At 46.7% G+C, this 27,234-nt stretch overlaps 1 protein-coding gene across 14 annotated transcripts in view; it reads left to right on the top strand.

Annotated features, from left to right (window-relative positions):
* Positions 1-27,234, top strand: part of SORBS1 (sorbin and SH3 domain containing 1) — a 239,256-nt gene that overhangs the window by 209,429 nt on the left and 2,593 nt on the right. For 13 of the 14 annotated variants that reach the window (XM_029245035.1, XM_029245040.1, XM_029245037.1 and 10 more), the window contains 6 exons: positions 2,701-2,747; positions 6,425-6,539; positions 6,682-6,807; positions 8,301-8,495; positions 22,727-22,785; positions 25,693-25,805. In XM_029245035.1, coding sequence (XP_029100868.1) covers positions 2,701-2,747; positions 6,425-6,539; positions 6,682-6,807; positions 8,301-8,495; positions 22,727-22,785; positions 25,693-25,805 — 655 coding nt within the window. Of the gene's footprint in view, positions 1-2,700; positions 2,748-6,424; positions 6,540-6,681; positions 6,808-8,300; positions 8,496-10,103; positions 10,878-22,726; positions 22,786-25,692; positions 25,806-27,234 lie in introns of all 14 variants that reach the window. The other variant, XM_029245046.1, reaches the window with a different exon arrangement.

The raw sequence follows: 27,234 nt of genomic DNA, 5'->3' as shown, positions 1-27,234 counted from the left end.
GAAGATGGGAACATGCAAAGGCACCCTAGGGCTGCCTACCCCACGTGTAGATAATACATGCAAATGAAATGCAACCAGGGCACAATAACCATGGACAGAGGCAGGCAAACTCTGCCTAACCTGCCTTGCCTCCCTTCTAGAGCAGAGGTTCTCAAACTTAAGTGTGTCACAATCCCCTAGATGCTTGTTAAAATACAGGTTGCTGGGCCCCATCCACCAAGTTTCTGATTCTGGGGCGGAGCCTGAGAATCTGCATTTCTGAGCAGTTCAGGGACCACATTTTGAGAATCACTGCCCTAGATGTCGACTGACAGACATGGGACAATAAAGACCAATGAGTCCCAGGTACACCAGGCTATGTAGATGTACTTCTGTACCATTCAGTAGAATTTGGATGACCACTAATTTGCCCAGGACCCTGTGAGGGGATAGAAACAAGACTCAGACTGTGCCCTTGGGAAGCTGGTAGTCTAGTGGAAGAGGCACCCTCGGAACAGTTACCTCTGTTGTAATAAGTAACACAATGCCTTGGGAACCAGAGGAGGAAAAGATCGATTCAGCCTCAGGAGGATGGAGGAAGATAAAGAAGGAGGTGATGCTTTGTATAGGCAATATGACTCATATAATATGTCTTAAGAGTTCAGTGGAATCAGTGTTTCTCAATCTTGAATAATGTATGGATTCCCTTTGATGAAAAAAAATTTTCACCAACCCGATTGGGTTGACCTAAGCCAATTTACAAATTAAATAGTAAACTGTACACGTATACAATTTTTATTTAATAATTATAAATTTAATTGAGAACTGATTAATATTCACGTCTCTATCTTTTGAGTGACAGAGGCACCACTGGCTATTCATCAAATGGTTGGGTTTTATTAATTTAATTGATGGTTGATATAATTTTGCCTGAACTCAGTTGCCACTCAGAGTGTGACTATCGTGCTGTTTTGGTATAAATTTTTTTTGAAGTTCATACAGCTTTACAGCTGGCTGTCAACCAGCCCCCCCGCCCCCCACTTTTTTAAATTGGAATCACTGAAATTTTTGTGCTTAAAACGTTGGTCATTTGGCCTTCTCTTGTGAACTTGTCGTTTATCATTAACTCCACATTTGTTCTTATTTGCTTACAACTGTTGAATTATGCTCTTTGGTCACAGGCAGGCATTGAAATCTGTGACATTGATTATAAGGTCGTCATTCAGTTGACTTCTAATATGTATGGTAGATAGATGGAAACATCACATGAAAATGCAAAAGTAAAAAAAATTCCTGTGGAGAATCCATGGCCTTAAAGAAGATCCCTGTAAGACCCCAGCTTGAGGAACCTGGAAATATGGGGCATTTCACTAAGGGATCAGGATCTAAAACTAAGCTTCATGAAGCTTCTAAAAACCATTTTTTTCCTCACATAGTCTCCCATTTTTCCCCTCTGCTTTGTCCACGCCTTCTAATATTGAAGAGGAAGTATGTAATTTAATTTTCATCACGTTGTTTCCCTATACCAGAAAGTTATAGCAGTTGAAAAGGTTGGAGCTGCTCATGGCTGGGGCAGCATTATACTGGCAGCTGTAAACTGCTTGCTCTCATGATTTCTCCCCTCTATCTTTCTTTTTTTAAAAAAAATTCCCCACTTTTAATGGTGGGGAAGAAAGATGTACAAATAAACATGGTAAGTAAAAGGGAACCTTTTGCTCTCTTTGTTAGAATTGGAGATGAGGAAATTCCAGACAGAGAAGGGGTGTCTAGACAAGGTGCAGCAAGTAGATTTGCCTGACTGGGACAGGAAAAGTGTCATAGGAGATAAAGACGGTTAGGTATGAGTGGGGAGAAATGACCCAAAGGCCTTAACCCACCTCAGGAATTGAGAGTTGATCTGAGGCACAGTTGAGAGACTGGGCCAACTTCAAAGCAAGGAAGAGATGTGATGGAGGTATTTGAGGAATGTTATTTGTGCTCCTGAGTGACAGTAGATTAGAGTGAAGAGAACTGAAGTCAAAGGAAGCTCTGTGCCTGTGGGAAATAGAGGTCAGACCTGAGTGGGGTTGTGGAAGGGACGGAGGGAGGGTTGGCGTGACTTAATGACAGGCTCGATGAGAAAGTAGAGATGGGGGCTGTGGATGACTTCCAGGCTTGGGGGGTCTAGGAGGAGAGGGCTACCTAACAAGAATGGAAGCCTTGAAGGAAGAGCATGAGCTCAGGGCTCGCTTTATCTGGCTTTTTTGGATGATTTCACAGACCTGGAGAAATATGTGGAGTTGGAGGTGATGTGAGAAGTCACTCAGGGTTCATTTACTTGCAGGTCATAATTTAAGTCAGGTAAAGAGAACATGTTCCCCAAAGACTAAGACAGTAGATAAGGAATGTCTCAGGACTTCTGGCTGGGTTTTGTTTGTTTGTTTGTTTTTTAAATAGTGGTGTCAGCCTTGGGGACCAGCATTTCAACTTTAGGACTTTTCTAACCATCTCTTCCCCACATCTCCCCCTCCGTAGGGAGATCCTCACGCGAGGCATAGCTGATTGAACGTCCATGTAGTGCTCTGCTAAGGTCAGACAAGTAGATTTCTGCCCAGATTTCGACACCAGAGTAAACTGGTTAGGGTGGATTTTTCTGCTTTGCTTTCCGGAAACTTGTAAACGTGTGTCCTTTTCATTATACATAAATTGTGATTTTAACTTGTCATTGTTTCCTGTGTTTAGATGAGACCTGCCAGAGCCAAGTTTGACTTTAAAGCTCAGACGCTAAAGTAAGTGCCACCAGTCATATTCATTTATTTTAACTGCCTCTTTGAAACACAGAAGTGCACTCATAGAGAAGAGTGGGAGAAAATAACAACAATAAGAAACAGGAGTTTTTAGATTGTACTATGTGCAAGCACCATTCAAAGTACTTTACGTATGTTAACTCATTCATCCCTCATTGGAACCCTGTGGGGTTGGTGCTATTGTTATTTCCCTTGTAGTAATGGGGAAACCAAGGTTCTGCAAAGGTTAAGGAACTTGCCCAAGCTGGTCAGTGATGGAGTCGGGATTCAAATCCAGGTAGCCTGGTGCCAGAGCCTGGGCTCTCACCTCTGTGCTGCTCTGCTGCCTCCTATGTGGGGACTCAGTTTGCTTCATTAAGTGGTGGCTTGATCCGACTTTCTCTACGGAAGGAACCAGAACCAGTCGCTAGGAAGATAACTTTGCCAGTTTTGCTGCAACATCCCGAGAGATTAAAGGCTTATGTGAACCCACAGGAGACCCGCATTTCTCTAAGTATGTTCCTCAGAGTGCTGGCTCTGTAAATATTTCTCAAATTGTGTTCCATCATAGAAATGAGTCTGGGAACCACTGCATCCTCTGTCTGTACCTCCTGCCCCTCCTTGAAGAGAGACTTTGCTATCGACATATTAACGGCTCTCTAGAAGTTTTTCAATAAAGAAACCTAATTAGCTGATTTAGCCACTGTTACCTAAATTTAGATGAGCAGAAAACCTTTCCATTTTCCGTAGAATGAAATTTGAGAAACGACTGGGTTCCTAGAGGACCTTGCTCACTTCCTGTCTAACTGTGGATTAAAGCGGGCTGCGAGTTTTCATTGGCAGCGGTGACAGCAGCCGTCCTGCTGTCCTGGCGATGAAAGGGGAAGGAAAGCCCTCCGTCCTTGCACGCTGGGAAATGCTGTGTGGAGGCTGCTCAGCTGTGCTTCCGATCTCCTCCAACACAAAATGAGTGACTACTCTACTGTTTCCAGAACCTAGGCACAAACCTGGTGCATCTGGCTTTGCTTGTAATTACTCCAGTGCTTTAGCTTGTCACCTAATGAGAGGTGGTGGCATAATGTGCTGGGTTGATTATGGGCTCTAGAGTCAGCAAGTCCTGGGTTTGAATCCCGACTGTGCCACTTATTGCCTCTGATCATGGGCAAATCACCAACCTCTCCACCTCAAATTTCCTCATCTGTAAAATGGGCATAAAAATGCCTCTCTTAAAAAAAAAATGCCTCTCTTGCAGGGCAGCCAAGGTAATACTTGTAAGATATGTTGCATAGTGTAGCAAAAGTGTCCCCCTCCTTTTTTTAAACCAGAGACCTCTGGTTATAAAATATATATATATATATATATAGTTATGTAAATTAATTTTTTAGTTTAATCAAGAAGTACCTTTTCCTCTTTTTTCTTTGAATTGAGAAAGTTCCATGTAATCATTGAACGGTATTGTGATATTACATTTAGCTAGATTTCATTTAAAAATCCTCACAAATAGAACAGGTGAGAAGGCTAAGATAGACAGAACTCATCACCATTTACCAACGTTGCTCATGCTGGGACAGGGCTCCTTCCTCCTGACCCAGTGCTTTCATTGTACCACGTTGCCTCCCAAGAAAAGTTAATAATACTTTTTAAAGAGAAAACGAAAGATCCATAGACTTGAATATTTTAAAACATCTCCAGTCACTGGGTTCTGTTTTCCTCCATAGTATGTTACTCAAAAAAGTGTTCTGTGGGAGCGCTCGTTTCAACCAAGTTAAACAGGTTTCTGTCCCACAGGACTTTCTCCAAGCTTCCACTGTGCTAATGTACCTGGTGACACTCCAGAAAGGATCTAAAGTACATCATATTATTGTTTCCCAAACCTTGTTTTTACCAGACCTTGCCATGTGCCTAAGTGACCTGCGAGTCACTTAGGGTGGCAGAGTTTGGAGCCTGCAGATCTCCAGCAGGGGTGGATATTCTGAGGGTTCTGCTCATCTGTGTGCCCATAGTTGGGAGTAAATGGAGGGGAGGATTCAGAACTCCCCCAGGGAGGGCTATGGCAAGAATTTGGCCAAAGACCTTCTTTCTTCCAGAGACAAATGCCCCGGATCCCCTTCACAGGCCTCTTTAGGGTTAGAATCCTGCCTACCAGTGCAAGACCCACACAGGCTGCCTTGTTCTCTCATCCAGCACAGTGCTGACTTTGTGTGAGGTTTTCCAGATGTGCCCCTTTGTTTAGCCAGCATCCCTCACGTACCGTGGGACTTCCTGGCACACTGCAAAGCAGGCACACCCCGTCCAAATTGCAGTCAGAGTCCTGTCTTTCCATGCTGTTGGTTTGAGGCAAATGGAAAAGATCTAGTCATTTTTTCTTTATTTTTGGCTGCGTTGGGTCTTTGTTGCTGCACACGGGCTTTCTCTAGTTGCGGCAAGCGGGGGCTACTCTTCGTTGCAGTGCGCAGGCTTCTCCTTGCAGTGGCTTCTCTTGTTGTGGAGCATGGGCTCTAGGCGTGCAGGCTTCAGTAGCTGTGGCACTCGGGCTCAATAGTTGTGGCTTGCGGGTTCTAGAGCGCAGGCTCAGTAGTTATGACGCACGGGCTTAGTTGCTCCATGGCACGTGGGATCTTCCTGGACCAGGGCTCGAACCTGTGTCCTCTGCATTGGCAGGCAGATTCTTAACCACTGCACCATCAGAAGCCCCCTTTTTTTTTTTTAATGCAAGAAAATTTCAAGGTACAGTTTTTGTGTTGCTTAAAATTTATCTTTCTCTCTCAGTTTTTAAAATGGAGTCCTGGTTAGCGGTTAACGTATTATTGAGGCAAACAAAGGGATGTATATGGAAAAGTTGAAAAGGGGCAGGAAGAACATTTGAAGGAAAATCCACTTTTCTTTCCAAGATCCCTTTTCCATGTTGAAAAGAAAGTGAATTAACATTTACTGAGTGTTAACTATGTAACAGGCACCATGCTAGGTGTTTTATTTGTAGTTTGTTGCTGAATTTTCCTCCAACTCTGAGTTAGCTCCTGTTTTCAGATAAAGAAAGTATCTCAGAGAGATTAAATATCTTGCCCAAGGTACCAGAGCTGGTAAATGGTATAACTGGGTTTTGAACCCAGATCTGCCTAATATCAGAGCGTTTCTACTGCATGATGATGGATGGATGGATGAATGGGTAATGAAATGAGTGGTGGATGGATGGCTAAACGGATAGAATGATAAAAGGATATCAGTATGTCACAAACAATTTGAGGGGAATTTAAATGTCATGGGTAATGAAGGCATGCATTTCTAGGGCATAGAAGAGGGTAGTGAAAGTATCTAGAAGGAAGCATTTTTCATTAATGAACAGCAGCTGAGACTGCTGGGTGTATCACTGTGTGTTGCATAAATATTCTGAGCAAAAGACAGCAGTGACAAAAAATACATCGGGGAAACCACAGCAAACTAATAAGGTGTCTGGGCACTTGTCAGTTTGAAAGTTAACCTTCATCCCACAAGACTGGAAACATGCCCAATGTGCTGCAGTTTCCTGAATAGTGGGGTTGTCGCATCCACATATGGAGCCGCCTCTTCTGTAACTTGTCCCCTTTCACCCCACTCGAAGTCTCCTTTTGCTAAAACAAGGAGCATCTTAATCTTACACACATTGGGACATATGATAAGATGCTGTGACCCTCTGTCCACAGGGAGCTTCCTCTGCAGAAGGGAGACGTCGTGTACATTTATAAGCAGATCGATCAGAACTGGTATGAAGGAGAGCACCACGGCCGGGTGGGAATCTTCCCCCGCACCTACATTGAGGTACTCTGGCTCTTTCTCTTTCTAAGGAAAAGCCTGGTCGTGCCCAAAGCACAATTCATTTAACTTGTGTTTTGTTTCCTCCTTTCATTTCTCTGCTTTCTTCTCTTTTCCATTGTCCTTCGCCTCTTTTTTCCTTTCTCAGCTTCTTCCTCCTGCTGAGAAGGCTCAGCCCAAAAAGCTGGCACCAGTGCAGGTTCTGGAATATGGCGAAGCTATCGCCAAGTTTAACTTTAATGGTGATACACAAGTAGAGATGTCCTTCAGAAAGGTAAGCTGCCCTCTCATCCCACGCCAGGGGGCCCCGCTGGGTGGCGCTGTCTTCGTGGGGATGGGGCACTGCAGCGGTGGCCAGTGTGGTGAGGCTGTCGTGGCCCCAAGCGCCGTGCTCCATCAAGGATTGCACAGAGGGCAGTTGGAGGATTTCTGCCATGAAGTATTAAAAAAACAAACCCTACATTGAGTTCACTAATGAACGGTCCATGAATTCTCACAGACCTACCTCTTTTGTAAACCGTATTCAGTGTTTATCGAGCACCTAGTAATGTGAGAAGTGCTGTGTTGGTAACTAGGTGGTACAACATTAATGTGGAGAAAAGGAAGTCCAGGAGAAGTTTGAGAAACTTTGAAGCCAAGAGTCATAGGTTATCAGCTGTGTGACTTTGGGGGAGTTAAATAATTGTTCAGAGCTGCGATTTTTTCATATGTAAAATGAAGATAAATGGCCCTCTTCCAGAGCGGCTGTGAGAGGATTTAATGAAACAGCCGCAGTGAAGCCCCCAGTGTGACACGTGGCATCTAGTTGGGGCTCACTGAGCAGGAGATGACAGTGTTATCATTGCCTTCAAGGCGCTCATGCTTATTTTGAACACAGTTAAGCTGTGCAGAGACACTGTCCTTCCCACGAATTCAGACGCTGTCTTTACATGCCAAAATTCTCAACTGGCTGAAGGTATTAAAGTTACTAATTTTACTGAGGATTGAGGGAAGTGAGCTTATGCCTGGAAAAAAATGAGCCAGCTTATAGAAAAAAGAAACACTGGAAGCAACCTAATTGCCCTACATCAGGAGACCAATAATTAAACCATTATATGTATGTACAATAGAACATCCTGCAGTGGGCCATTAAGCTGTGCACCGCCAGGAAAAATGTAGAATTCTGTTTCTTGATAAAGAAGGAGGTTCACTGTATGTTACTGAGTATAAAAAAGCAAGTTGGAAAGGGGAATAGAGTGCGTATTCAGTTTTCATAAGAAAAAAGTATGTGCAAGTCTAATTCACATGGAATTATCTACACCAAAATATTAACAGTGGTTACCCCCAGGTGATAATATTATGGTAATGATTATTTTCTGCCTCAGGTTTATGTTTTAATTTTTCTGTAATAATACAGGGAAAAATAAAATTACATAAAAAAAGAAAAAGAACCCCAAAAACCTTTACCTTAGAGAAGAAGATTGGATATCTGTCTGTTTTGCATTAGATGAGTCCAAAATACTGCGTTTGCCTGTTAGCTTGAGAGAATGAGTCTGACCTTCTCCTTTACCAAAATATGTAAAGACCAAGCTTAACAGCCTCCAGGTATCTCTACTGCTGTTAACATCTCCATCCCAGTGATAACTAATTCCATCCAGGTCTAGCAAAGAAGGTTTTTCTGAACAAAGAATGTAATAAATAATGCAGGAGAGCACAAGGTACAGGCAGGGGCCTCAGACGTGCCAAGGCCTGCTAGGACAAGGACCCTTGCCTTTCTGTGTCTTGCAGGGCGAGAGGATCACGCTGCTTCGACAGGTGGACGAGAACTGGTACGAAGGGAGGATCCCAGGGACGTCCCGGCAAGGCATCTTCCCCATCACCTATGTGGACGTGATCAAACGGCCGTTGGTGAAAAACCCCGCGGATTACATCGACCTGCCTTTCTCCTCCTCCCCAAGTCGTAGTGCCACTGCAAGCCCTCAGGTACCTAAGCTTCTCGCCACTGGTTTTCACACTCAGCATGACAAACCTCAGTGCTAACAGCACACAGCCCCTCTGGGGTGGTTCTGCAACACCGTGATTAAGAGCCATCTGCAGCAGTGCAGGGTTTGCTCTCATGTGTACAAATGGCATTTTTCAAGAACTTGGTGGGAGAAATATTATCTTGGGGAAAAGGAAGTGCTTAAGGTGATTGCTCTGGGGATAAGATGATTAGGGGGAGAGAAATAAGCGCCATTTTCAGTTGGTCCAAAACTCTGTTCTGGGAGTATCACTTCCTGGGTGAAGCTGGTTGTCTGGATACCACCACTGTCCCATACATACCATGGCCAGTATGGTTCTCTCAGTCATCTTACTGGTCAAGATTGGCCTGTAGAAGACAAAGATTGAAAGAGAGAAGTTCATGTGCTCACCCTCAGACATATAGACTGGATTCAGAGTATTCTTTGCAATCAAGAACCGGGTTGGAAACGGAACTTAACAGTGTCTCTGTCTATACTGGGCTGAAAAGAAGTAGATTTATAGGCATAATAAGATCTTTGCTTGCCTGAACATTAATTGTGAACAAACTTGTTTTAAAATATAAATTATTCCAAACCCATCCCCACTTTCCCAAAGCCAAGAAAAAAAATCAGACCTTGGGCTCAGGAGAGGCACAGTGGGGTGACTGCTTGTGAAATAGACTGACCATAAGTGGTAAGTTACAGGGAGTATGGCCAGAGAAATGAGAGCAGGACCTGGGGACACTTGGATGGTGCCTCTTTTCTCTCATCTTCTAATCATTTCCTCCTCTCCCACCTGCCACTGCTGACCCCAGGAGATGGTTCTTGGCAGGAAGCATGAGACGGGCTGACCCAGGGCTTCCTGCACAGCGAGATCCAGATCCTATGATCTCTCGAGGAGAGTGTGTGAGCCAGGCGCAGGGCATTCTGCTTCGTCATAGCATGGGGAACTCAACTAGATTTTTCGCTTGACTGTAGCCAAGTACAACTATAAAACAAGATGACTACGATACTCATACTCCTCTCTGGAAGGCTCTCTGCTGAGCCCCCCTAGAGAGAATAAAAGCCCAAGAAGGATCAGAGCAGTGGCAGGCCTTGTTAAACTTTTTTTTTTAATTGAAGTCTAGTTGACATACAATGTTATATTAGTGTCAGGTGTACAGCACAGTGGTTCAACCAGGCCACCTTTTTCTCCTCATGGCTCTGGGTCAAGGCTGCATTGGCAGAGGCAGTTGGGTGGGGTGAGGTGGGGAGCTTCCAGTGTGTCCCTTTACAAGTCTGATTCCGCAGACCAGCCGGCACCGTCTGTTCTTGCCCTGATGGGACCCTTTCTCCCATCTCCATACCGCGTGCTTCTCCATCCTCCCCCCGCCTGCACACACCCGCGCATCCACACGCATGCACCCACATCCCAGTTTCTCTCCCAACCTAACCAGATGATTTCCTTTTTGGACACCAGAGTGTCCTGCTCTTCCTCTCCATTTCACTCCTCTCCATATCGCCCTTGTGATTATTTTCCCCTTTTCTTCTCTGTGCTGACACTTGTGCCTTTTGCTTCTTTTGTTTTCCTCTCTCTCCTTTTCTTTTGAAGTTTCCCGGTCACAGCAAGCTCATCACGCCAGCCCCCTCATCTCTGCCCCACGCCCACCGAGCCCTGTCCCCTGAGATGCACGCTGTCACCTCTGAGTGGATCTCGCTGACCGTAGGAGTCCCGAGCAGGCGGCCTCTGGCCCTGACCCCACCCTTGCCTCCTCTGCCAGAGGCTTCTGTCTATAGCCCTGAACCCCTGGCCTTGTGGGCGAGGCCCAGCTCCTCCCTTACCCTCAGCCTCCCCCGTTCGGGCTGGTCGGCCTGGGCCACCCCACGCTCAGCAGTCTCCCCGCTGGCCCTGCCTCCCCTGCACAAAGCCTGCTCCCTGGCGCCCGGTTCCCAGACTTCCCTCCACGCCAGCGGAGATGGTGGTACCCACGTGCCACCTCCAGGGGTCCTCAAGGATAGCTTCTCCCAGCTGAGGCTTGGGCGTTCGGACAGGGTCATCTCGGAGCTTAGCGACGCCTTTAGCAGCCAGGGAGAGCGGCAGCCGTGGCGAGAAGGAAGTGGAGCACGTGAGAGGAAAGCAGACAGGGAGGCAGGTGAGAGATGCCCGGGTGGACCCGCCATCTCTAAGAAGAGCTGCCTGAGACCGTCAGACGTGGTCAGGTGTCTGAGCACCGAACAGAGACCCACAGAGCTCCACACCCCAGAGGAGAGCCGGCCCCGCAAGCCCCGGGGTAGCCCTTTCCCGGGAAGGGAGGCTGAGCCCTCAGAGCTGCAGAGAGGTGGCGAGCCGGCCGAGAGGAAGGCCGCTCGGACTGCCGCAAGCGAGGTAGGCCTGCAGCATGCCCGTGTGTGCCCGGGTGTCTTGGCCAGCAGGGTGGGCTCACCCCTGGCCGCGTGGACGCCTGTGAGAGCTGTTTGCTTTCTTGGGAACAAAAATATGACCCAGGAGGGAACGGAGGGGTCGTCCATTAAGGTGTCAGGGCTGGGACAGTGGAGGCAAAGGACAGCCTGTATTCTGGCCTCTCAAGGTGATTCAGAAGCGACCCCCACGTTGGGTACCTCCTGGGCTGGTGCAAAAGCCCACGAGAAGGAAGGCCTTCCTCCCGGCCCCGTCGTGCGGGGGGATGATCCTCGGTCTGCCCCAACACGGCTGAGAACGCCAGGCTTTGGTGTGGCTCCGTGTGATTTGGTTTTGTGTGCGACACGCTTCGTTTCCGTAACCCACGGTGCTCTGCCTGCCAGCGCTTAGCCGTGTCGGGTCTTCGTCCTGTCTCGTGTTTGTGTGGGAGCTGACTTGTTCACTGAAGAGCAAATGTGTTTTGGTTCTGTGGGGAGTGGCCCAGTGCTGGGCTCCTTGAATGGCAGGCCAGGTTTTTAGGTGACTGTCCCATTTTCTCTCCGGGTCAGCTATCAGGAATTGGGGGTTTGGACCAGGGCGGCCCTAGGATGTTTTGAGGGCTGAAAATTTGGGGGCAGGGGGTGATGAACGTAGCAGTTAGATCACGGTTCTAATTTTGGCTACGTTGTTTACTACCCCAGAAGTCAAAGATTTTGGCAGCTTCTCTAAAGCAGCCAGGTTTGAATGCCTGCTCACCTCTACTGTCCAGTGACTTGGGAGTGAGTTACTTCCCCTCTCTGAGCTTCAGTTTCCTCATCCATAAAATGGAGATTGACACCTACCTCAGTCTGGTTGAGAGGATTCCACGAAGTGATGCATGTAAAGTGCTAAGCACAGGGGCTGGGAACGGAATATGTCAGCACTTTACAAATGGAAGCTATCCGCTTTGGGTGATGGAGAGCTGCTTCTGGAACTGAGAACATTCTAGAATGTTTTTCGAACCAGATAGAATTCTTGAAGATGTCTCCAAATCATTTATTATCTACTGTGCACAATGTCCACGATAGACGATGCTTGATCCTCAGACCTGCAATCCCAGTTTCGCTTTAAAGTGTCATTTACTCAACAAGTAATTGATTCAAGGCCTGTAGACACCAGCCTCTGGGCAGGATACAGGGGTTATCTCATCTCTGCCCTTGAGGAGCCTTATGTTTCAGTGAGTCTGACGGACACAGCAGTAGAGGTGTGCTTGGAGGCCGCAGGAGCCCAGCGGCCTAAAGCACAGGTGAGGCCAGACCTGTAGCCCCAGCCTGTGGTGGGGAGTGGGGCATCATTGCTGCAGGGAAGGACAGTGTGGGATAATGATAAATAATCAGGCTTAGCCTCCCCACTGGTTTTCTCCTATGCAAAGTAGGAGTGGAACTCTGTCCCTCCCTCGAAGGGCAGTGTAAGGATTAAATGAGGTGGGTGTGGTGCCTGGCATGTGGGAAGGCTCCCTAAAGTGGATTGTGTGGCCCTGAGGAAAGAGAATACCTGGGGAGGGTTTTACTTGGCCCGGGAGCAGGTGCTCCTGGAAGGGGTGTTCTTTGAGGAAAGAAGGGTGTGTCTAGTCAAGGAATGAATAGTTAGCTGGGGGAGAGCGGGTGAAGTGGCTGGTTGAAAAGAAGTGAATGTCTCAACACAGGAACAATTCTGTAAATGTTCTAAGTCAGCGCCTGGGGCCTGGAGGCCTTGTTATGGTCAGCAGTGAGTCATTGCGGCCTGACGCCAGGACCCAGTGTGCACAGGAAGTGCGCATGGCGCTCGCTCGGGTGAGATTAGTGGTACGCGCTTCCCGCTTCCTAACGAGGAGAGGAGGGGGCTGGCAACACAGAAAGCCAGGCTTGTTAAAAACTGATTTGCCTTTCTTGGTGGGCTTCCAGACCCCAAGTGCACCGCTTCCTGTCCCCTCCCTTCCTCCTGCTTTCCCAGCACGAGCCCCTTCTCCACGGCACCCGTCTTGCTCCCTGTTGAGAGTTGGGGGTTGTGCGCAAAGGGCTCCTGCCCACACACTCCCTCCCAAGCCCCTTTGCCTTCCCCTCCTGGCACTGGGAGCAGGATGGCAACCCGGGAAATGAGGTCCTGCAAAAGAAGCTTTCTGCCTCTTGAGGGCCTCTTTGGACGACAGAGCTAAAGATGGGAAGGGCTTGAATGACAGGTATTCTCTGGTGATCCAGTCAGAAGATGTGATCTCAGACTGTGTCACTTATTTGAATAAATGCATTCCAGACCAGTTTGCGTTACCAGGAGAACTGCCAGCCACTCTTGTCCTTGCTGTGCGGTGCTAAACCAGTAGTTCAATTTTGTTATCACTGTTGGGAAGCTAGGTTGAGTATCTGACCCATAAGTTGAGGGAATTTAACCTGAGAGCATGAAAAGACATTGGGAAATGTTATGACCATTGCCTCTTCCATTCAAGCATCTAGGATGTTCTAGGCACTGTGCTAAGTGCTGCAAGAGGCACAGAGGAGTAAACAGCGTCAGGGGCTCCCCTTTGCTCTCAGGAAAGTCTCTCCTCCTTCATGGGCTTAGGAAGGCCCCATGTGATCTGGCCCCTTAGACAGCAAGCCAGCCTCACCTTCCAAAGCCTCCCTTGCTTTGTATGTCTGGGAAATTCCCACCTGTCCTTCACTTTTCCACTTAGATGTTGCTCCTTCCAGGGAGCCTTTCCTGACAACTTTTCCCTCCCCCTGCAAGACTAGATTAAATGCTGGACTTTGTGCTTTCACAGCTCCCTGCACCTGACCTAAGGGGCACTTATCAGCTCTATTGTATTTGTTCCTTTGTTTGTCACCATTAGAACATAAGGGACCAGAACCCCTGAGATATGGAAGGCACTCAATGAATATTTTTTGAGTGAAAGAAAGAATACAATATGACTGACCCCAACTAAAGGAGTGTATGAGCTCCACTGGGGGAATAAGACATGTTCACAATTGTAACGCAGACAGGGAAGTAGGGTCACAAACAGTTCGGTCTGAGAGTTCAAGATGGGAAGAAATAATAAGCGGCAGGAAGAGGAAGATGGAAAGACTTAAAGAGAAAAGCGGCTTTTGATCTGGGGCTTAAAGAACTGGGAGTTTTATGATAGGTGAACAGCAGGAGGGCGGCTTTCAAGGCAAGCAAATAGCCCAGCCAAGCCCCAGGAGTGGGAACGTGAAAGGAGGGAGGGGAGTCGTGAGTTCCTGGTTTCACTGACGCTTCCGCAGCTGGATAGAAGGGGCTGGGAGCCGAGCTTGAAGGGCTGGTTGGTGCCTCATGTGAATACTGGTCAGCACCTTCTCCCAATGTGTCTGGTCATCTTCCTCAAGTCCTGTGACCCTTGCTAATTGCTCATCAGCATTCCCTAATTGTGTTAGTCCCTGCTTTGCTGCTTTCCTTCTCCTGAGTCACCTGTCCAGCCCAGCCCGCTGCCCCCATCTCTGCAGCTGTGAAAGGGTTTGACTTTTCACTCCTTTGTAGACTCCCAAGCTGATGAGACATTGGGTTGGTTGCTCGTGGGTGTTCTCTGAACAGCAGAAAGGGGTGAATGAGAGGTAGGGAGTGTTTAGGGGAAGCCGGGATCGTTGGGAAGGGTGCTGCACTGCAGGTCAGGATTCCTGGGCTCTAGCTCCCGCTTTGCCATGAGCCTGCTGTGTGTCTTTGGGTGAATCACTTCCTTTCTCTGGCAGCTTCCTAATCCATAAGCAAAAGATTCAGACAAAGATAACTTCCTGTTAGCTTTGATACTCTATGATCAGCTAAAAATCCTGTGAATTTCAGTTACAAGGAGAGAGAAGAACAAACACAAAATTTTAAGGAGGGGGTTTATGATAGACCTGTGGACTTGCACAATAGAAAAACAAAAGCTTTCCCTTTTGTTTTTCGAGGGACAACTTAACCAATTGGACAAAGACATACGCACAAACACATCCAAAGTGCCCAAGAGTTCAGAATTATCAACCAAGTTCTTGGATCTTGTTGCATGTAAATTTTGGCCAAGAAGGTTTAGGACAATTGGTCAAGAAAGTGAAGGGGAATATCATCTGGGAGATCTCCCCCATTGGCATCATCAAATATTTTCTGAGCTTTCCCCAGGATAGCACTGTTTGCAGACTGGCGTCCAGACTTCGTTGTTAAGAGCTCCTACAACTGAGTGAGAGATCCTCACAGAATTTCTGAATTTAAAAGAATCTTTAAATATCATCTACTCCAGTGACTCATAACTTCTTCTGGATCACAGAACCTTTGAGAATCTGAGGTTAGCTGAGGACTCTAGGCCAGTTGTTTGGGAAAGAGGGTGGCACACATACAATTTTGCATAAAGTTTTAGGAGATTCACACCTGAATCATTCTGAGAGCTCCCTAGGAGTCCACAGACCCCCCCACCCAGGTTACGAACCCCCAGTCTATTCTACTTTTACAATGACAGCACTGAGGCCTGAGAAAAGTGACAAAACCTATGTGATGTCAGTTTGGGTCCTAAAGAGGAGAAAGCCAACCAAACGGTAAAATCTGAGGGCATCACGTTTAAATAAAAGTATTCAGGAAAGCTCTGTGTCTTCAAAGCATCTGAGAAGCATAAGAACAAACTACAGCCTTAGAGAAAGGAGAGGAGAGAGGGAAAGACGACAGGAAGGTGTGCTTCGGTGAACTCAGAGGGAACATCCCTTACCGCATGGAAACTAGGTTAGTTCCCAGAAAGGTAAGAACAAAGGCATAGGCCCTCTTTGAGCATGGAAATCAGAAGCAGAAGGGAAAGCATGTGATGCAACTTACAAGAACAAAAAGAAAATTAAAAATGTTAAAATACCCACCTAATAAGGGGAAACATTTTCCTTTGACTCACTCAGAAGGGAAACCTCTAAATATATACAGAGGGTGTTCAACAGTGTACAGGATGGAGAGACATTGGCTGCAGTTCTTAGAAAAATGATCAGCAGGTATGCGCTCAACACCTAAGGTGCAGGGAACTAAGACCTGCAGTTGCAGTGTCCACCCCTACAAAGGTGTTAGGAGAAATGGAGGATTGCAGTAGAAACGCTCATGCCAGCTGCAGAGTACGGGGCGACTTAAGGTGGTCTCTTGATGGGCACCTCCCTCAGCTATTCTGATGTCTTCCCCTCTGGCAGAGCACAGCCCGGCAGATCAGGGTGTGTTGGGAGGGCAGGGAACTTGGAGTCAGAGAGAATGGGGTTCAAATCCTGGCGCTTCAATTCCCAACTCTGACATGTTGGGTCTTAGTTTTGTAAGATGAGGTAAATATTGATTGCCTTGAGTTATTATGAGGATTAAATGAGGTTTCCTGGAGATGAATGAACCTAGCACAGAGCAAGTAGCTGGGACTCGATAAATACTTGCTGACAGGGAAAAGAAACAAAAGTAGTTTATTTTATCCTCCTTACTCCATTCCGCCTAGGAGAGGAAGATGGGGTTGGGGGACAGAAGAAAGTAGAAGGTGGAAGAATTCTTTTACTTTGGTTATACAAATCCAGAATTTAGAACATTTAGAATTTGCACTCTGTAAATCAGTGCTTCTCGTTATTCTCTCTCACCTCGAGTAAATCAGTGCTTCTCGTTATTCTCTCTCACCTCGAGTACAAAGGCATCCTCTTGGAAAGCTTTTGGTTCCTTCATACTTGGATACGTATTTGCCATCACTCGTCCGATTGTTTTGGGAAAGAAACATACCCCGCCACAGACTATGAGAAGGCTGAGCGTGTTAAGTTTAGTGCTGCCATCAGGTTCACGTTACAACAACGCCGACGTGTTGTCTGCGGACTGATCTGCAAGGAGATTGAGTCCAGGTGGTAAGCAGTTGAGCTAACTCGTGGTAATTAGTTTTATACGCAAGCTGGGATCTTTTTCTTAATAAATGCAAGAGGAAAACTCAGTGGAGTCAGATTGTTCTGCAGGACCTGCGGAGGTCTCCTAGAGCTGAAAGCCAGGAGCCTAAGTCTTTCAGGTCTTCTAACTCCGCTGGCAGAGTTTGCGTGCGGTCTTCCAGGAGCTGCACCTCTCCCTCTACCATCCGGGCAGCTCCTCGCCTCCCACGCTGCCAGAGGTGAGCTCTCCAGCCACCCGGAGGTGACAGTCAATCTGTCCTCCACCGCATCTCCAGTGGGCAGTGAGTGGTGCGCTGGCCCCCTAAGCCAGGTCAGCCTTGCCCGGCCCTGGTTCTCAATTCATAGGATGAGCACAGTCTAATTACTACATTCGAACTTCAGAGCCAAAAAAGATGTTTATGTAAATCATGCCAAAGCCTCTTATTTTCCAAAGAACTTGAAATCCAAAGAAGTTAAGCATTTTGCTCAAAAATCAATAAATTACTGGGAGACCCTGTCCTGGAACCCAGTTTCCTCCCTCCCAGTCCAGTGTCCCCTGGGAGGCCAGTGTGGGTCTCCAGAGAGGGGAGGTCTGAGGAGAAGAGATTTGGGGTATGTGATGAGCAGAGGCACGCCATCTCTGAGACATGCACGCAGGTTGGGAGAGCAGAGACTCGTGCCGCTTCTAGAGGGGCTCGGGGCCACGTGGAGGTGGAGTCCTCTGCCCTGTCCACGTCGCCAGGACTTCCTGATGGCCTCTAGCCTGGGGACATTTTATTTTGGGCTTCAAGGCTTTGGCACATGCCCAGAGCTGGAAGAGAATGCTTAGTAACTCATAGGAGCACCAGGTGTTTTTTGTGGATCCAGAGGGATTAACAGCCCAGCCCCAGGGATGCAGGGTCAGATTTCTGAGGGACCGCTGTGAACTGAAGGTAGAAAGGCAGCAGGGCCACAGAGCAAGGACACATGAAGGGCTGCTCACTCGGAAGAATGAAACAAAAGCTCCAGGCCAAGAGGGCCGACTTGTGTTTCTGTGTGCAAATATGGAAGAAAAGCTGTTTCTGGATCAGCAATTATCACCTGCTTACTGTTGATCCGGGAGGGCAGTGCAGTGGGGCGGGGCGGGGGGCGCTGGTAGCTGTTTTTCCAAACATGTGAAAAACTGGAATGTATTTCCAAGAGTCTGAAATGTACTTAGCATGAGATAATAGTCCCTTTATCCCCAGCCCTGGCTGAGGTCCTGGTTAGAACTTTGTCCACTTTTAGGCTTACAGAAGGGTGTACACTAAGACCCGGGAGGGTTTGGCAGCATCACTGGCCAGCAGAAATAGAACGTGAGTCACGTATGTAATTTAAAATTTTCTGGTAGTAAAATGGAGTAAGTGAAATTAATTTTAGTTAGATTTGATTTAACCAAACATATCTAAAATAGTATCATTTTAATATATAATCAGGGTAATTGTTGAGCTATTTTATACTAAGTTTGGGAAATAATTTTGTAAAAAATAATTCGTAAAAAGTGTAAATAATTTTACACTTATGGCACAGTTCATACTGGCCCCATCTCAAGTGTTGAGTAGATACATGTGGCTACTGGCTACCATACTGGATAGCATAAGTTCAGAGGAAGAGATATATAAAGCTGTATATGGTTAGAAAGTGGGACCAGGGAAAGACAAAACATACGCCCAAAGGGAAAAAATGTCTGAAAGTAAACAGCCTTCAAAGTGAAGGGCGAGTCCCTGTAATGGATATCAATGGTTTCCATCTCCACCAAAGGTCCACATGCTGTACCCACCTCTACTCCACCCACCCCACTCCCCCCCCAAAAAACTGGTTTACATTTCCGCTGTATGAGATGTTTGGCTTAAATCTAAGGAATGCATTTCAAATAGGGAGAAACTGAATCTTACCTAACAGGATAAATATTTTTCTTGCTGTCTTCATTTATTCCACAGACGTTAAGTAAGCAACCAGGTGACTCTCAGGGATGAGTTGAGTTTGTACTAGATGTTAAGTTTGTCTAGATGTGAAGGTTGCGGTGACGATCATCCTCTGGTTTGCATATGACCTGAGTCCAAGGAGGGTATTAGCTGGGTCAGGATCCCTTTTCAGAACTGCGGATCCTTGAGTTAACGATTGGATGATATCCATTACTGCACACTGGACCTTTTACACAAAGAAAAGGTATTCAAGAAAAGTTACAGTGCCTGTTTTCAGGAGAGGCAGAAGCTGGGTGTTGCTATCATCCTTACCCCAGCTATCCCATCGTGAGCCAAGAGGGAGGTGGTGTATGGCGACTAGAACCTGAGAGGTTCAGTACTCAGTGGCTTTGCCACCTTGTGAAAATCTTCAGAATTCCATGAGCCTTAAAATTTCCTTTTCTGCCCTCCCCAAGTCAAAGGGTGAGTATAAAAGTCATGTGAGGTAATGGACCTATATGTGCTTTTTTTTTTAAGATGTTGGAGGTAGGAGTTTATTAATTAATTTTTGCTGTGTTGGATCTTCGTTTCTGTGCGAGGGCTTTCTCTAGTTGTGGCAGGCGGGGGCCACTCTTCATCGCAGTGCGCGGGCCTCTCACTATCGTGGCCTCTCTTGTTGCGGAGCACAGGCTCCAGACGCGCAGGCTCGCTAGTTGTGGCTCACGGGCCTAGTTGTTCCGCGGCCTGTGGGATCCTCCCGGACCAGGGCTCGAACCCGTGTCCCCTGCATTAGCAGGCAGATTCTCAACCCCTGTGCCACCAGGGAAGCCCCCCCTATATGTGCTTTGAAAGCGACTTTAAAAAAAAAAAAGATGCTTTACAAAAGAAAGGGACAGTGGGACCTCCCTGGTAGTCCAGTGGTTAAGACGCGGAGCTCCCAATGCAGGGGGCATGGGTTTGATCCCTGGTCGGGGAACTAGGATCCTGCATGCCACACGGCTCAGCCAAAAAAAAAAGGGATAGTAAAATATCAAGTGGTTCTTAATGTAGCTGATTCACCAAACCTCTTTTAAATTTAAGTGTGAAATATTTGCTAATGATTGATTCCAGTCACTCCTTTAGGATTAAAGTTGATTCGAAAGATGCTATGGGGCTTTGGTAAACTGGAGGTCATGTCAATAAATTGTCTGCATCCTCTCCTTGTACTGCACTTGACCTGAGGTTGTTAGGCCACCAGCTGGAGTTTGGAAATATTTTCTCTCTTTATGAGAACTTTTATTTTCACGAGGTGAGCCAGACCCACCAGTCTTGGCACACTGTAGCTAAAGAATCTCGGTGTTGGGTAACTGAGGTGCTCTTCAGCCTTGCTCCCCAAAGTTGGTCTGTGGACCAGCAGCGTGGGCACCACCAAATAGAAATGAACAGGCTTAGGGTGCATCCCAGATGTGTCAGATGGGAATCTGCATTTTTAACAGGATCCCAGGTGAATCTGACATACATTAGAGTTTGAGCAGCAGTGTTCTACAATATCCCATCTAGCAGAAGTCAGCACAGCCTCAGCTTGAACAGCTGCTGGGACTGACCACTCACTTCCTCTCGAGGCAGTCCCTTCTGTTGGACAGCTCTCATGTTCAGAAAGTTTTACCTTCTATCAAGTCAAAATCTGCCTGTAGGTATCACCCACTCAGTGCTGCCACATAGAAGCCCATATAGTAGATGCTTGGGAGTGTCATCATTTTCTCTCTAATTTGTTATGCAGAAGCCTTGATCCAGAGGCTGGATGGGCAGTGAGTGGGGCCACACAAGGTCAGCTCCCAGTCACCTGGCAAAGGCCCGCGGGTCCTGAGATGTCTTCTAAAGAGCAGAACCCTTGCAGTTCTGTCTCTTCTCCCCGAGTCCAAGGGCGCTGGTTTAAGAGATTGCAGTTTGGAGAACTTGAAAAGGTTTTCCAAAAGGATGAGAGTATAGAAGTCTGGTCCTGCAGGCCGTGCTAATGGATGAGAATTTACAGCGGAGATGAACAGGAAGGGATGGTGTGGTGAGGCAGTGTTACCTCTTGCTAGCTGTGTGACATTGGGGAATGCACTAAACCCCTCTGCGCATCCGCTTCCTGGGCTTTAAAAGAAAATGGGATGATAAACCCTGTCCTGCCTGTCTCCAGGGTTTCTGTGGGACTCATTGAAAATAATGTCAGTGAGCATACTTAATAATGAGGGAAATGGTCCGAGGATGAAAGAGAAGGTCCAACGGGACAGTAGGTGAATCCAGGAGGCAGGTCTACCACTAACTTGCTGGCTGACCTCAGGGGAGGCCCTCACCCTCTCTGGGCCTTCCTGTGAAACAAGTGGGTCACACACTAAAGATCTGAGTGCTCTTCTAGAAGGCCCTGGAGTTGCTGTGACTCATCACTATTATTGCACGTTACCTGGAGGGTTTCTCCAAGGATGGCTCTTCAAATATTCATTTAGGGAGACTTCTTAGAGCTTGGATTTGAATCCTCTCTGGGAAAAATAATTCCAGACATTCTTCCAGTGAAGGCCTGGCCTGTGCTATAGGATCCTTACTTAAAAGACAGATCCGCTTGGCCATGACTGCACCTTATTTCCATGTCAGCATGTGGGACCTAAGCTGGTGAGTGAAGAGTGATAGTTTCATTTCTACCACTGTGTCAGGACACACCATCCTGTTTCTGGAAGCAAGCTCTGCCCCATGAGATATCAGAACTCATCGATCGCATACTTAGCTGGAGAGTATCATGTGCACGTTTTTCCTGGGGAACAGTCTCACTTGATACGTCACATATTACCAAGGAGTTACGCACGGGAAAATGGCATACCTGATACTTTTATGAGCCTGCTCTGCCAGAGGAGGTTCCCAGTCAGAATAAGTGGAACTGGCTTTTGGTACAGCAGCCCTTCCATAGATGCTTGCCAGCTGAGAGCAAGGGGACCAACGTGTGTGGTTACAGAGGGACATAACTGTTCCTTAAGGTAGCCCTTCTGTGTCTCTTCCCTGCCAATCTGGGGTCCCTGTGTTGTTCATTCTCACCTCACTGCAGCCATGTTCCCAACTGCTCATTTCATTGCCTGGAACCTTGCTTCTAACTCTGTACATTGCATTTTCTCCTCTGCACCCACTGTGTTGTCTTGGAAACTCGGTGGCCATAGGCCACGAGTATCCGGTGTCATTGAATGTGATGGTGTGGTATGTGTATTTGCTCACACTTTTATTTTGAATCCTTTCCAATGTGACATCTGCTAAAATGTCTCCCTTATAATTTGCTTGGTGATCACAGCCTTCTCATCATTCATTGAGAGCAGGACCTGATCTCACAGAATCTGAAAAGAGCTATGTGGTAAGATGCCTGTTGAATAAGACTGTAGCTTTTCTAAAGAGAATTCTTACTGATTTGTAGAGTCTAGACTGGAGTAATGCCTGGTTAACTCACAGAGCCATTATTTACAAGAATTATATGGCTATTGTAGTAGAGAGAGATGTTAGGCCACCCTCTCCCCTCAAAAAAAAAAAAGCAGAGGAATTTAGAGACCATATTCCTACTCTGCCTACATGTGGGATTAAATTAATATATTAGTGCATGATTGGGGATACATACTTGCATTTCTATCCTGAAATTATTCCATTTGTAACAGTTACTCACTAATTACAGGCTTTTATGCTGCTGCCTTTTTTTTTTTTTTAAATATTCATACTAAATCCCAAATTCTTCTGTATCTTACCTGTTTTTTCCATGCTTACACCTGGATTCCTCCTGCACTCCACTACTGGAATATCTATTTTTTTAACCTGGATCTTCAACTCTGTTGTTTCCCTGGACTTATGTGCTTCGTCTGGAATGTTACATCTCTTCCTCTCTTTCTTTTTTTTTGTCCCCATGTTGACTGTTTTATGGGGGTTTCTGGATATCTCGGGGCCACCACAGGAAGCAGTTTGCAATGAGATCATAAACATTGCCGAAAAATCTGTTCATTACTGCAGCACTGTTTCTCATCCCCTTGACTTTCATCACAAGGTATCCCCTTCTGACAATAAATCATCTCTAATCATTTCTCAGCAACCTCAAGCCCAGCAGCGAAGAGTCACCCCAGACAGGAGTCAAACCTCCCAGGATTTGTAAGTACACTTGGCGAACCTCAGTTCTCAGTAGACCGTTGGGCTTAGGAAGTGGGTCACTGACTGACTGTGGGAGGGGCAGCCATTTGGGGGAGATGAACCAGTCACTCCAAGCTTCTCTGAGGGTTTCTAGTTAAGGCTGTTTCCCATCAGCCAACGTGAAAATAGGTGGCAGGTAAATAAAGGAGGTCACGGACTCTTGGGGGAGAGAGGTAAAGAATGTACTGCCATATAGGGCAACTGGGAGCTGCGCTGATTGGTCTCATTCCTAGTGCTGTGATAGTGTAGAGGAAGGAGTGTTAATTCTGACTGGAGAGGAATGAATAGGGTTGATCCATTCATTTAAAAAAAGAAAAAGTATTGGATATCTATGTTCTAAGCACAAAGGAGTCAGCTCCATTCACAGAGGAAGGGAGTTCCGGAATAAGCATTGAAAGACAAATCGGATTTGAGAGCTAGAGCAGGGAGGTAAAAGGTCTTCTCAGCTGAGAAAACCAAATGTGCAAAGGCCCGGAGTAGGTAGTGCGTTTGGAGAACATCGAAAAACGCCTGTGGCCACGGTGTGCAGTTCATGGAGGGCATGGAGACAAAGCTCAAGGAGCAGGTTAGGACCAGACTGTAGAATCCAGAATGCAACTGAAATAAATTTGGATTTTAGTCTGCATTCACTCAGGAGCCACTGAAGGTTTTTAAAATCAGGACCATACTGGGAGTTCCCTGGTGGGTCCAGTGGTTAGGACTCAGCGCTTTCACTGCTGTGGCCCCCCAGCTTCAATCCCTGGTCGGGAAACTAAAATCCTGCAAGCCACGCAGCGTGGCCAGAAAAAAAAGAGGAACACATTAATTGGATTTCGTTTTAGGGAGATACATCAGTCAACAGAGTGGAGAGTGGATTTCAGAGACGAAGGACAAAGACAGTGGTTTGGAGATATGAACACAGCAAAAAAGTGGTGAGGGCCTGAGCTAGGAACGAGTGGGCCTCTGGTGCATGGAAGAATATAAGATTAGATAAGAATATAAGATTCCCCGAGGAGATAGGGAGAAAGGGAGAAGAGAACTGAGGATAGATCCTTGGGGAACCAACTTTTAAGGCAACAGAGTAGCAGCCAGCAAAGGAGACAGCAGGAGACACAGGCGAGGGTCTAGGAGCACTCACTTGTGTGCCACAGAGCAAGCAGTGTGTGGCCAGTGGTGCCCCTGCTTCAGAGAGGCGAGGAGGGTAGGAAATGAGAAATGTCCTCCAGGTGGCACCTGGAGCAATCGTTGGTGACCTCTGCAATGACAGCGCGGCTGCAGGCAGACCCTGTGTTACCGAGGGCTGATGGTGAGTGGGCGGAGCGGGCGACAGGGAGGCTGTAGGTTCAGGGAGTAGCAGAGACGGGGGAGTTGTTCTTAGGATGCAGAGGCTTAAGCACATCTATACTTGAGAAGGAGTTAACAGAATCGAAACATGTGAGAGAGAAGACGTTAAGTCGAGGAAGTAGCCCAGGGAAGGGAGTTTAGCCTGGCCAGGAGCAGGGACCCTTCCTTACACATGGCAGTAGGGGCAGGAGGGGAGGAAAATTAAAGCTCTGCTCAGAGGCGGGGGAAGGACTCTATGGAACCGTGTCCGAACAGCATGAAGCCCCTCCAAAATTAGAGCCAGTCGGGCACCCAAGCAGCAAGGTTGCAGGACTGTTTCCAGCCGGTCTCCGCTGTCTGGGGTGAGACAGTGAGGCAGATAACAGGAGTAATCTCCCAGAGCTGAGACTGGCAAAGCAGCCACGGCGGCAGTAAAGGGCCTAAGGCATCGTAACGAGTCCAGGTTGGGTAAGAGACAGCAGGCAAATACAGAAACAGCAAAATGTATTCATTTACCAACTGGAAATCCATCTGCAACTCTTAATTCCTCATTAGAGACCTTCCTTCTGGCAGGCAGATCCATCTACCAGAGTTTCACTACATTTGAATAAATATGTAAAATTAAATTGCCCCTTTGGTTTTCGCAGAGAGCAGAACCTCTTGTTTCTAGGAACTGACTGCACTTGTTTCTAGTCTCTCTTGCCCACATGCTGGAATTCACTGACATCCACTGAAAATGGTAGATGATGGGTTGGTTTGCAAAGTTTTACCTGCTACTGTTGTGTTTCAAAGTAGCAAGTAAACAGAACTGTGACCTGGTGCATAGTAGGTGCTTCTTAAATATCTGTCGAAAGAATAAATGAAAACAAGCGTTTATCTGTTGCCAAAACAGGTATCAGATTTCACAAGTAGTCCAGCTTTTTCCAGAGCCTGTTGTCAGAACAGACCAAATTGCCTTAGGCCAACTAACTAGCAAATAAAAATCTTAACCCCAAACATCACTGGGATAGAAATGCTTTCAAGAGTTTCAGAAAAGTGGCATCCACGTTTAAAAGCAATTAATGAAATGTGTGTTGGCACGTAAAGAAACTCAAGGTACTTTTGCTAAACAGTGAGGCAATTGAGATGTACTTTTAAAAATTATATGTATATATGACAGTTGCCTCATGTTCTCCAATGTATGTGACCAGAATATAATGTCTGTCTCTGGACCTAAGTAACTTCTGATTACCTTGATAATCTACATGTATTACCCTATGTTAAGAAAAGGACTAGATTAACTTTAAAGGGGGAGCATCTAGACAAAAAAGCTTGGCTGTGGTAACCAAATGAAACTGAATAAAAGGACTGATCAGGACTTGCTTCTCAGAAGTTCCCCATCCCTGTGAATCTTAATTTGCTTATCACATGGATCTCCCCAAATTATTAGAGAAACAGCCAATAAAACACTTTTATCCCCACTGATGAGTCGGAAACACTACCCAAATGTTGATTCAGCTGAAATGGTTTTTAAAACTCATTATTTAATTCCATCAGTGTTTGAGTCCATGTTTATTTCTCTCACAGACTTAGCTACCAAGCATTGTATAGCTATATACCACAGAATGCTGATGAATTGGAACTCCGGGATGGAGACATTGTTGATGTCATGGAAAAGTGTGACGATGGATGGTTTGTTGGTAAGTGACATCGTACTTTTCTTACCAGTTGTGTGTTGAAGGAAGAACTAGGCGTGATGAGTCACGAAGAGAGCACTATTCTCTACACAGAGAAGGGCCTTCTCAGTTCCTATACCTCCATTAGGAACGATGAGCCACCCAGTTTATGTTTGCTCTCAGGGCAGTGTGGATGATAATAACATTGAACCTGACAACCAAATATGCCAACATCTACTGCATGGAAGGGCAGTTGCCAGCTTCATCCATTGAGTTCTGTATTTCTTTTTTTTTTTTTTTTTTTTTGTCTGTGCCATGTAGCTTGCAGGATCTTAGTTCCCTGACCAGGTATGGAACCAAGGTCCCAGCAGTGAAAGCGCTGAGTCCTAACCACTGGACCGCCAGGGAATTCCCTCTGTATTTCTATTGCGCATCTGTCCGTCCTACATTCGGAAATTTTAATTTTTAAAATGCCTGTGGAACACCACAAGAACACTTGAGCCTAGCTTTCTGCCATGAAGCTCAAGCATATGTGTAGACATTCCAAAGACCTCATTTACTCCAGGCTTCTAATAACTTTCCTCAAAGCAACCTGCTTAATTAAAGGAGTCACTTTCATAGGATGGGGGAGAGAAGGATCAGAATTTGAGATTCTGTAACAAAACAGATGCTTGATATACTTTCTTACTGACGTTCTCTCAACAAACAGCCTGTAAGGCAAGAATTATCCTCTTTCCACAGATTCAACAACTGAGGCCCAAAGAGGTTAAGTAACTAGCCCCAAGGTCACCACCCAGGTAGCAAATGGTAGGGCCAGTATATGAACTTAGGCTCGTCTCTCCCTGAGCCTCTGTTTTTTCTGCTCAGGCACAAATATAATCCTGGGAACCACTGACACTCTTTGTGTCAGTTTACCCCTTAAACAACTGGCTTTACCTTTATCTTCTTTCCAAAGACCAACTCTTTCCTATCTCCCTAGAAAAGCTTTGCTAAATCGAAATAATGTCAGGACTGGGGCCGTGAGAACAAGGCTTCAGCACAAATGGGAAGCCAGAAAGATTTGCCTTGGCCTCACCAGCCTCCTAGAAAACTACCCCATCCTCCTCCCAGGGCCCACAGAAGTTTTGTGGTCCTCACCACGTTGAGGTTCTATTCAGAAGGAAACCAGGTCTGAAAGTCAGCAACATTCTAGTGCAGTGCAAGTCCAATAGAAACATAATGCAAGGAATTCCCTGGCAGTCCAGTGGTTAGGACTCTGTGCTTTCACTGCTGAGGGCCCGGGTTCAATCCCTGGTCAGGAACTAAGATCCTGCAAGCCTCACAGCACAGCCAAAAAAAAACCGTAATGGGGCTTCCCTGGTGGCACGGTGGTTGAGAGTCCGCCTGCCGATGCAGGGGACACGGGTTCGTGCCCCGGTCCGGGAAGATCCCACATGCCGCGGAGCGGCTGGGC

This window comes from Monodon monoceros, unplaced genomic scaffold (genome assembly GCF_005190385.1).
Source record: "Monodon monoceros isolate NGI ecotype Baffin Bay Population unplaced genomic scaffold, NGI_Narwhal_1 Super_Scaffold_4, whole genome shotgun sequence".
NCBI lineage: Eukaryota > Metazoa > Chordata > Mammalia > Artiodactyla > Monodontidae > Monodon > Monodon monoceros.
Note: the sequence above shows the minus strand (reverse complement) of the source record. Positions and strands in the feature narration are given on the sequence as shown.